We start from the raw sequence: 12,459 nt of genomic DNA on the forward strand, positions 1-12,459 counted from the left end.
ACCCCATCTATCGCCAGGGTTGATACGGCTGATCTTGCTGGGTGGACAGGTGTCCCCCCACCTCCCATGCCACTCCATGTGCATGCTTCCTGGAGCTGTGCGCTTGGTCAAAAAGGATGGCCTTCCCCCCATAGAGGAGGACCATTCTTCTGTCAAGGGTATATGAGTATCTGTGCTCCCTGCTAGCATCTCCAAACAAACTCTCAAACTGTGAGTTTTGTGTGACACCTCACAGGATGGTTTGGAGGATTTAATGAAATACAGAATATGAAAACTGTACTTTGTAACCATAGATGGTGATGTTACCCTTAAACCACTAACTCACTGGTGAGGTAACCTAGAATTTGTCAGTGGAATACCTCATAACCATAATCATGATCTATCTTATCCTACAGAAGATTCTAGATACCGTGGAACAGTTAACAATTAAAGAATAGTATACTTAAATAAATTCATTACCTAGTTAATCTTTCCAAAATACTGCTTTATTCAACCACTTAATTTTGCTGTTACAATGTGCCTCTTATCTTAAAAAGGAAAGTAATATATAACATAATTTGTGGATATGTGCAAGCCTCTGGTCCTGACTGAATTGGAATATAGACTTTTCTCTTGAAACCAGTTCTCTGAGTTAAGGGTTGTATTGGTAGCTACATGCAATCAAGTGGATCACTAATAACCATCCAGATTAGTTAAAAACAGAATGATAAGCCCACTTGATAAAGAAAATAGCTACTAGATAAACTAAAATTTAATTTAAAAAACAAGTGCTCAGTTTGAATGAAGTACTTATGCAAGAAAATATACATCTGAAAATTAATTCTTTAGCATGGGAAACAGATGTCATAGCTCATCTCTCTCAGTGCATACTTCAGGAAGCTGACATTTCTTATTACTTATTTCCAAAATACTAAGACAGACTTGTTTAAAACCTACCTTCCTACTCCCCATAAGGATGATATAATTATTCAACACTGGTTGAGTGTGAACAAGACTGCCATGGTGAGTATTAGTGCTCTGGCATTTCTTCTCCTTCTTGTGCATCAGTGACCTCAAGACCTTCACCGCTCATAACATTTCAGTAATCCCTTGAATTGGTGTCTTCTAGGTCCATGCCACATCCACTCTATCAGACACTCAGTGACAGAAACCAATGAACTACATTTTAACGACCTCCTCCGATGATTTTTATGCAAGCAAGCCACGTTTGAAAAACCTGATTTGGAGTTTCCCAAATACAAGATGCTCCCACTTTGCTTTTAACTCTCCCTGCAACACAAGGGGATAGTTATCGTCATCCTTGTTCTACATTCAGTTTCAGAATGGTCAGGTTACTTGTCTAAAGACATCACCTCTATTCTGTAGTGAGGGAAAGTAAGTCACTGGTACCAGATCCTGTTTATTGTTTCCCCCACAAGTGACTGTGACCCATCTTCTGTGAGTGGATGGCGAATGCAGTTCTCCTAATGCTTCCAACATTTTCTGCCACTTCCCTGCTGTAGGTGAAATAAGGTGAAGATGGTGGCACGATGAATAACAGCCATCCTAAAGAGTTTGTTCTACTAGGCTTTGCAGATCGTCCTTGGCTGGAGCTTCCTCTATTTGCTATTCTTCTTATATCATACCCCATGGCCATGGTAGGAAACACGGCCATCATTCTGGTGTCCAGGTTAGATGCCCGTCTGCACAGCCCCATGTATTTCTTCCTCACCAACCTCTCCTTCCTGGACATGTGCTACACCACAAGCATCGTCCCTCAGATGCTGGTTAACCTGGGAAGCACGAAGAAGACGATCAGCTATGTGGGGTGTGCAGCTCAGCTTTATTTCTTCCACATAATGGGGGGCACAGAATGTCTGCTTCTGGCTATTATGTCTTTGGATCGCTACCTGGCTATCTGCAAGCCTCTACACTACACCCTCATCATGAACCCACGCATCTGTATCCTGCTGGCATCCACTGTGTGGTTGACTGGAATCACGTATGCTGTCTCAGAGGCCACTGCTACCTTGCAGTTACCACTGTGTGGACTCAATAAATTGGACCACTTGCTGTGTGAGATTCCTGTTCTGATAAAGACTGCCTGTGGAGAAAAGGCTGCTAATGAGCTCACACTCTCTGTGGTGTGTATTTTTATGTTAGCTGTCCCGCTAGGCTTAATTCTTGCTTCCTATGCTTGCGTTGGACATGCTGTATTTAAAATTAAGTCTTCTGAGGGAAGGAAAAAGGCCTTTGGGACATGTTCTTCCCATCTCATTGTAGTTTTCTTGTTTTATGGTCCAGCCATTAGCATGTACCTTCAGCCCCCCTCCTCCATCTCAAGAGACCAGCCCAAATTCATGGCACTCTTCTATGGAGTAGTGACCCCTGCGCTGAACCCTTTTATCTACACCTTGAGGAATAAGGATGTAAAGGGGGCATTAGGCAACCTAGTCAGGGGCATTTTTGCATCCAAGTGACAGCTGAAATTATTTAACAGTTACAGAAGGTTTATAGGGTTTTCTCTAGTAACTCATTCTTGTCTCCTATTTCCCCAAATCTCATGTGAGATCTTCTTGCAGAACACGTCATGTTTCTGATAACTCAATATAACGATGTTAGGCAACAATGATACTTGGCTATATGCACCATTAAGTGCATGGTTTGTGAAAATGCATTAAAAATAGTTCCACTCTGGTTGGTACATACCAAAATACTGACTGTATTAAGTAATAAAATATGTAATAATATAAACAAAAATATAAACTCATTCGTTCAAACGAATGATCATAAAATTCCATGGCAACCACTCATCAGTGGACTTTCTGTTACAGCATCACCTGAGACGCAGTTCATTGTTCTCTGCCACATTAGGCCACGTCTCAGTTGGCAGCATGGCTACACTGTGCATTCCACGTGGGGAACCTGACCCTTTAGTACAACCACGAGTCTCCTAAGTGTATCAACCTCCTTTATGAAGACACGATTGTTCTTGAAAAATACACTGTGACTCTTGTTTAACAAACAGGTGTGCAGTGTTGCATTTTTTAATTAAGAAATTTATCGTTAAATCTTAAAATAAATAAAATAAGGACAAATCATACAGATGAATTTCTTAATGTTCCTTTTAAAGGTCATAAGTGTGTGTCTTCTGAGTCAGTGAGAGAACAAAGAAGTTCAATTAATAATGAACTCCATCCTGTAACCATTTTGTGGATCTGTTCTATTGTTTTCTTTATAATTTTTATATCATTTATTTACGCTCTAATCTTTTATTGATAAGTCCCTGCAAGACCAATTAAAAGTAAAAGTGAAAGGATGCACATAAATAAAATCATGAATGAGAGAGGAAAGATCACAACCAACAGATATACAGATTATTAAAAGAGAATATTATGAGCAAGTATATGTCAATAAATGGGGCATCCTGGAAGAAATGGATAAACTCCAGAAACATATAAACTACCAAAACTGAAACAGGAAGAAATAGAAAATTTGAACAGACCCATAACCAGTAATGGTATCAAATCAGTAATAAAAAATACCCTAACAAACAAGAGTTCAGGGCAGGATGGCTTCCCAGGGGAATTCTACCAGACAGTTAAATAAGAAATCATACATATTCTTCTGAAATTGATCCAAAAGATAGAAATGGAAGGAAAACTCATTCTATGAGACCAGCATGACATTGATTCTCAAACCAGAAAAAGACCCCACTAAAAATGAGAACTACTGGGCAATATCCCTGATGAACATGGATGCAAATTTCTCAACAAGATACCAACAAATCAAATCCAACTGTATATTAAAAGTATTATTCACCACATTCAAGAGGATTTATTCATGATGTTGATCCTCAACATCACTCATCATCAGGGAAATGTGTACCAAAACCAGAATGAGACATCACCACACACCTGTAGGGATGGTTATCAAGGACACAAGAGATAACAACTGCTGGTGAGATGTGGAGAAAAGGGAGCCCTTGTGTGCTCTGGATGGGAATGTAAATTGGTTCATATACTATGGAAAACATAGAGTTAGGAGGTTCCTCAAAAAATTAAAAATAAAAATACTATTTTATCCAGAAATATCACTTCTGATTACATATCCTAAAGGACATGAAAACAGGATCTCAAAGGGGTATCTGCATTTTCATGTTTTTTGTGGCATTATTCACAATAGCCAAGATATCAAAACAAACTAAGTGTCTGTCAACAGATGAATGGTTAAAAATGTGAGGGGCGCCTGGGTGGCGCAGTCGGTTAAGCGTCCGACTTCAGCCAGGTCACGATCTCGCGGTCCGTGAGTTCAAGCCCCGCGTCAGCTCTGGGCTGATGGCTCAGAGCCTGGAGCCTGTTTCCGATTCTGTGTCTCCCTCTCTCTCTGCCCCTCCCCCGTTCATGCTCTGTCTCTCTCTGTCCCAAAAATAAATAAATGTTGAAAAAAAATGTGATGTATATATTTATATGTATACACACGTATATGTGTGTGCATATGTATATATGTGTATATAAATATATATTCAATACAGATAATAAGTATATGGCAGATGAAAGAAAGAAGGAAAGAAAAAAAGGAAAAAAGAAAAAGGAAAAAATAAAAGAAAAGAAAAGAAAGAAAGAAAGAAAGAAAGGAAGGAAGAAAGAAAGAATTCATCTATGAAAAAGAAAGAAATTGTGTCATTTGCAACAACAGGGATACACCTCGAGGGGATTATTCTAAGTGAAATGTCAGGCATAGAAAGACAAATACTTATATGCTTAATCGTGAAACTCAAATTCATAAGAGTAGAATGCTGGTTTTCAGGGGCTAAGGGGTGGGAGAACTGGGAAGATGCTGTTTAAGGTTTTAAACTTGCAACTACTAGATATGGAAGTCCTAGACAGCCTAGAAATTATCTAATTCACAGCATAGAAACTTTAGTCAACAATACTATATGATAAACTTCAAAACTTCCAAGAGACTAGATATTAATTGTTCTCACCACAAAAAAGAAATTATAATTATGTGACATTATAAAGATGCTAGCTAACATTATAATGGTAATCATATGGTGATGTATAAATACATCAAATGAAAAAAATGTACATCTTATACTTCCACAACTTAGCTGTCAATAATAACTCAACAAAAAATAAAAAGAATAAATTAAAAAATAAAATAAAATCAGTGAATGTTGTGGAGTGGCCAGGTGCTTTGCCTTTCTATTTGAGACACATATCCAAAAAAGTCATTAAATTCTTAAATAATTGACAGTATACAAAGTACTTCCTAAACATCTCATTTGAAATAGATTTTATACAGCTGTAGGAGAAAACTGAGATGCATTCCTTTATTTTATTTATCTTTTAAATTTTACATCCAAATTAGTTAGCATATAGTGAAACAATGATTTCAGGAGTAGACTCCTTAATGCCCCTTACCCATTTAGCCCATCCCCCTTCCCACAACCCCTCCAGTAACCCTCAGTTTGTTCTCCATATTTATGAGTCTCTTCCATTTTGTCCCCCTCCCTGTTTTTATATTATTTTTGTTTCCCTTCCCTTATGTTCATCTGATTTGTCTCTTAAAGTCCTCATATAAATTAAGTCATATGATTTTTGTCTTTCTCTGACTAATTTCGCTTAGCCTAATACCCTCCAGTTCCATGCACATAGTTGCAAATGGCAAGATTTCATTCTTTTTGATTGCTGAGTAATACTCCATTGTATATATACACCACATTTTCTTTGTCCATTCATCCATCGATGGACATTTGGGCTCTTTCCATACTTTGGCTATTGTTGATAGTGCTGCTATAAACATAGGGGTGCATGTGTCCCTTTGAAACAGCACACCTATATCCCGTGGATAAATGCCTAGTAGTGCAATTGTTGGGTCGTAGGGTAGTTCAGTTTTTAGTTTTTTGAGGAACCTCCATACTGTTTTCCAGAGTGGCTGCACAAGCTTGCATTGCTACCAACAATGCAAAAGAGATCCTCTTTCTCCGCATGCTCGCTTCAGGCATCCATTGCTGCCTGATTTGTTAATGTTAGCCCTTCTGACAGGTGTAAGATGGTATCTCCTTGTGGTTTTGATTTGTATTTCCCTGATGATGAGTGAAGTTGAGCATTTTTTTATGTGTCAGTTGGTCATCTGGATGTCTTCCTTGGAGAAGCGTCTATTCATGTTTTTGCCCATTTCTTCACTGGATTCTTTGTTCTTTGGGTATTGAGTTTGATAAGGTCTTTATAGATTTTGGATACTAACCCTTTATCTGATATGTCATTTCCAAATATCTTCTCCCATTCTGTCGGTCACCTCTTAGTTTTGCTGATTGTTTCCTTTGCTGTGCAGGAGCTTTTTATTTTGATGAGATCCCAGTAGTTCATTTTTGCTTTGGTTTCCCTTGCCTCTGGAGACATGTTCAGTAAGAACTTGCTGCGGGCAAGATCAAAGACGTTTTTGCCTGCTTTCTCCTTGAGGATTTTGATGGCTTCCTGTCTTACATTGAGATCTTTCATCTATTTTGAGTTTATTTTTGTGTATGAGATGCATTCCTTTTAAGATATTTGATAAAGGGTTGTCATATGTCCTAATGTCAGAGACACTCCTTTGAACATATTAGATGGATATCTAACTTCTTAACATGTAGTTACTACTGAACTATTATTATTATAATATCTGGTAAACAGATCTAAAAACTGAACATGCTAATGACAGTTTTTGGAAAATTCTTTGCCCAAACTTACATTTTGATTCCATGACTTAGATTAAGTCAACTGTTCAGTTATTAAAAATAGTACTTTATAGACTATTATTTTTGTATGATCCTACTCCAAAATGGCCATACCTGTATAAAATACATACCTTCTATCCTACCCCTTTGGTTTTGCATTAACAATGAATATCAAATATAAATTATTGTATATTATTTTCTATTCTCCTAATGGCTATTATTTTATATGACCTCCTTAAATGATCAGATTATGTTTTTATACTATTAACCTGAAAGTTAAAATAGAGAATTCATCTTTTTTAACACATGATATAATTTCACTCATATGTGGAATTAAGAAACAAAACATATGAACACATGGGAAGGGGGGTAGAGAGGAGAGGAGAGAGGGAAACAAACCATGAGAGACTCTTAAATACAGAGATTCAACTGAGGGCTGATGGAGGGAGGTGGGATGGGGGAAAGGGCTAGATGGGTGATGGGTATCAGGAGGGCACCTGTTGGGATGAACACTGGGTGTTGTATGAAATTGATGAATCCCTGAATTCTACTCCTGAAACCAACATTCTACTGCATGTTAACTAACTAGAATTTAAATAAAATTTTGAAAAGAAAAAAAACATGTTTTTCAGCTTGAGATGCAAATATGTAATTAACAAAATTGTATATATTTAAAGTGTGCAATGGGATGATTTGACATATGTGTACATCGTCTACTTACCTTGTGTGTGTGAGTGTGTGTGTTGGGGGGTGCCTGTGGTGAGAATGCTTAAGGTTTACTGTCTTGGAAAATTTCAAGCATGCAACATGTTATTAGCTCTAGCCACCTTGCAGTACATTTGATACCAAGAGGTTATTCGTTGTATAGCTGAACTCTTGTATGCTTTGACCAGCATCTCCCCGTTCCTGCCATCCAGCCCTAGGCCCTGATAACCACCATACTACTGTCTGTTTATACAAATTCTACTGTGATTTTTAGATTCCACATATGAGTGGCATCACACAGTATTTGTTTTTCTCTGTTTAATAATACTTAGCATAATGTCCTCTAGGCTTTTCCATGTTGTCACAAATGACAGAATTTCTTTCTTTTTCTACCTGAATATTCCATTTCATATAATGTATGTAATGTATACACATATATTTACATATGTAATATATGTGATTATATATAAGTTGTATATGTAATTTAGGTATGGTTATTTATAATTTTTGTGTATATAATATATAAATATACACATATAAAATATATATGGTTATATATATTATATATATATTGCATCTTTCTATCCGTTCATGTATTGATAGACACATGTTATTTCCATGTCTTACCTACAATGAACAAAGCTGCCATGAACATAGGAGTGCTGATTATCTCCTCAAGATACTGATTTACTTTCTTTGGATATTTGCCCTGAATTGGATCATATAGAGGTGCTATTTGTAATTAGCTGAGGAACCTCCATGTCTTATTTTTCTTTCATTTCTGATATTATTCACTTCAGTCCTGTCTTTGCCTTCTCCAGCTTCTAGAGGCCACCTACACACCTCAGTTGTTGGCTCTTTCCACCATTTAAAGCCAGCAGTGTAATAAATATGTCCTCTCATCTCTGACCTCCTGACTCCCTCTTATAAGGAACCTTGTGATTAGATTCACCCACCTAGACAATGCAAGATAATCTTCCCATCTGAAGATCTTTCATTTATTTGCATCTGTAAAAGTACTTACTTTTGCCATGTAAGTAATATATAATCAAAGATCCTAGAGATTAGGATGTGGACACCTTGTCAAAAGAGAATAAGGAGACATTATTCAGCCTATCACACCACCAAATATATATACACTGAATGATGAAACTCTGAAAACCAACTTTGGCGACCACTGTGGTAACAATTGTTTCTGGGTGGAATTAATAAGGGATGGTTGATTATAAAACTGGTAGGTAAAATTAGGTGAAAATAGAATTCTACCTAATTTTAATGTATCTCCTCACAAGGCATTTATAAATTACCAGAAGAAACATAATAACCTTGTAACAGACAGCCCAAGTGTCTATCAATACATGAATGGATAAAAAAGAGGTAGTGTACTATATGCTAATTTGGATGTAAATTTTAAGAAAAAAATTAAAATTTAAAAAAAATGAAAAAAAAGAAAAAAGGTAGTGTGTGTGTGTGTGTGTATATACATATATATATACAGTCATGTGTGACTACATATATACACACACTATATAATGGAATATTCCATGTACACATAACGTATATATACATTATATATATGCAATAAATAATGAAATATTATTTAGCCATCAAACACAATGAAATCTTGTCATTTTCAATGACATACATGGAGCTAGATAGTGTTATGCTAAACGAAATAAGATAGAGAAAGACAAATAACATATGATTTCACTCGTACATGGAATTTAAGAAACAAAGCCAAATGAGCAAAGGAAAAAAGAGAGAGAGAGAGAGAAAGAGGGAAACAACCCCTCCCAAAAACCCCCAAAAAATAAAACACAGCCTCCTAACAATAGAGAACAAACAGATGGTTACCAGAGGGGAGATGGGCAGGGGGATGGGTTAAATAAGTGATGGGCATAAGGAGGGCACTTGTTGTGATGACCATTGGGTGTTGTATGGAAGTTTTGACTCATTGTATTGTACACCTGAAACTAATATTACACTGTATATTAACCTACTGGAATTTAAATAAAAACTTTAAAATAATCCTGGCAGGCACCAATATCACTAATATCACAATATCACTTCTATGGTATTCATGCCAATAAATGAATAAATTGAATGTAATCATGCATAAATAAAACTTAAACTGAAAGATAATTATACTAAATGGTCTATATTCTTCAAAAATGTTAGGCCCATTAAAGACAAAGAAAGACTAAAAAATGTTTCCAGATTATAGCACAATAAGAGATGTAGTACCTAAATCCAACTTGTAATCCTGGGTTAGATCTTTTCTTCAGGAAATACTCCCATGAGCACTTAGGGGTAAGTATGTGTATTATTCTCCATATGTTGCAGAGAAATATTTAAAGTGCATATTAACATTACATTACTATAGACAGAAAATTATAACGCACCCAGGGTAAAGTGTTAACATTTGTGGAATCCAGTGAAGGTCTACGGTAAGTGTACATGCTATCTTTTATGTAAGTTGTTCTATGGTAAGTGTATATATATCTTTTATGCAAGTTGTTATTATTGTTGTTGTGGTTGTAAAATTATAATAAGAACAGGATGAATGTGAATTTGAAATGTGTATTATTTTTGAAATCACTTGATGTTGTCATGACATAACCATATTTGTCAAACATACAGCAGACATGACCCCGAAGCCAACAGAAGAACCGAGAATGAATGCACCTGCTATAAGCCAGAGCTAGTTTCTGTGATGACCTGGATGGCGTGCCTGTGCTAGTAATCCTGTACTGCTGAGGCACAACAGAGACATAATCAGGCGTGTGTGTATTCTGCACAGGAGCAAGTATAAGATGAAGCGGGAAAAGACTGGGAGACACCTGTCTGGCCGAGGGGGAGACATTTCCTGGGGCCAAACAGCAGCTGGCACGTCAGTGGATTTGGCCACCAATGGCAGCTGGGAGAAGGCCAGATCCATGGCTGGTTCTTCAGGAAGGTTACCTGTGGCCCAAATCCATGTGTGCTGGGTAAATGCCAATTTTCCAAAAGTTAGTTTGAAGTTTAGAGTTGGCAATAGGACGATCCCAGGGCTTCTAGTCTATCTTGGATGGTGGTGACCCTAAAAGGCACCTCCAGGGCTAAAAACCTATTGTAATTATTCTTCGCTTGTCAGATACAAGTTAAGCTTAGTCAAGTCATGTATTTTCTTCCCTATAGTTTCTTCATGTACAGAGAGAAAAAGCTTATACCTACCACCCTCACCCTGCCTGTGATCCAACTGCATTAGGCTCATGTAAGTGGTTTGAAAGGTACAAAACAAAATGTCTATGTTAATTGTTGGCATAGTTTTGGTAACTGATCTTTGTTTTAGATTATAAATTAAATACAGTATCACATTAATGTGGCTAGGAATCAACATCACATATAGCATTCTGAAAACAAGCCAACACATGTAGAAGAATATATGTTCTATAGCAGAACAAGAAAAAAGGAGAATGGGAAATTTAAACTTTTTTTTAAGTTAGATAGTGAGAGGGGCAGCCCACTCAGTTAAGTGTCTAACTTCAGCTCAGGTCATGAACTTGCTGTTCACGAGTTCCAGCCCTATGTTGCGCTCTGAGATAACAGCATAAAACCTGGAAACTGCTTTGGATTCTGTGTCTCCCTCTCTCTCTGCCCTTCCCCTGCTCATTCTCTCTCTCTCACTCCCTCTCTCTTGCTCTCTCTCCCTCAAAAATAAACATTTAAAAAATGTTTTTAAGTTAGACAGTGAGAGAATACAGTAGTACGTGAGGCATCCTAACTAGTAAGATTTCCATAATGCAAGATGATTTGAAGAAACAAGCTGTTTCTTGTTCTCTCTATATGGTCCCAGTTACTCACTAAAAGTTCATTTGTATGCATGATTCTTGGTTCTTCATTTCTTGGACAGTAGGTAAGGACAACTGAATATACACCGTATTGTTCTTTACACCTAGTTGGTCATAAAGGAAGTATCACAGATATACAAAGGAGAAGAGAAAGTCAACATAATCAGTGTAGTTTCAGCCACACAGGAAATGGAGGGAAAGTTTGGGGATGTATTTTTCATCTTAATAATTTAGGAAATAGGGTTTGAATCATCACATCTAAACTAAAGGCCTCAAAAACTACAAATAAGATTTGGTTTACCATACAAAACTCAGATTTCAATATTTTACTTTACAGTGAATTGCCCTTCATCTGCTCTAGCTGAATAATACAGCTGCCAGTTTAGTGTTATGTACGCAGCACACTTATTTCATAAGAAGATGGTTGGCAACAATATAGGTAACAAAACTACTACATTTATAAAAAATACATTTCTTTGTATGGAAAATATATAAGTTGATTTTCATTATGTACTTTCTAATCTCAAACATTCAAATTAGATCAAGCTTAAAAAGAAAACAAACATTTTCCATAAGCTTTTTTTTCAAAATGATTGAATGATTTTATATTCCATAAACAATGTGTGATAGCTCCAATTACTTCATAGTTTTGCAATATTTGGGGTTGTTATATTATCTATATGTTTATAGTTATGTTACTCAGTGTTCCATAATCTTTTCTCACAAAATTTTTCTACTATATTTTCAGATAATTCTTTCAAATACCCATTGGATTCATGCAGTCATTTCCAGAGCCTAGAAGTCTGTCTGCCTCAGATATTTCTTATTGCTCCTCAGGCTAACCATGTGCCCCAAGCACCTCTCCTAATGATCCCTGGCCTATAATGACCCTTACCTTACAGGCTATATCCCACAGCTCTTTAAGTGATTTCCACCTCCTATACACTTCCCACTGCCTCGAGAAAGAAACACAATATGCTTATGTTGACTTCATTACTTCAGAGACTTTCTTGCTATAATTCATAAAACTTATTTTCTTACTGTTGCTATAGGGTATTAAAGAATACAGACCAATATTCTTCTCTATATTAATTCAAAAAAGAATAACAGTATTGTAGAAAATATTTAAGGTATTTCAGTATGTCTTTAGTTAAACCAAAAATAGAAACAAATTTTATGGCAAATGCTGCCTTTGAAGCAAGAAATTAAAAAAAATAGTCCAGG

General features: G+C 36.6%; 1 protein-coding gene across 1 annotated transcript; it reads left to right on the forward strand.

Annotated features, from left to right (window-relative positions):
* The first annotated feature begins 533 nt into the window (after positions 1-533).
* LOC122490581 (olfactory receptor 2B11-like) lies at positions 534-2,651 on the forward strand. Its single transcript, XM_043593230.1, has one exon. It carries the CDS (start codon positions 1,530-1,532, stop codon positions 2,457-2,459), a length of 930 nt encoding a protein of 309 aa, XP_043449165.1. The 5' UTR covers positions 534-1,529; the 3' UTR covers positions 2,460-2,651.
* The last annotated feature ends 9,808 nt before the right edge of the window (positions 2,652-12,459 follow it).

The sequence above is a fragment of the Prionailurus bengalensis genome, chromosome B2, assembly GCF_016509475.1.
Source record: "Prionailurus bengalensis isolate Pbe53 chromosome B2, Fcat_Pben_1.1_paternal_pri, whole genome shotgun sequence".
Classification (NCBI taxonomy): Eukaryota; Metazoa; Chordata; class Mammalia; order Carnivora; family Felidae; genus Prionailurus; species Prionailurus bengalensis.

Excerpts from the sequence above, each read along its gene's own strand:
- LOC122490581 (XM_043593230.1), top strand. The coding sequence starts at position 1,530 with ATGAATAACAGCCATCCTAAAGAGTTTGTTCTACTAGGCTTTGCAGAT.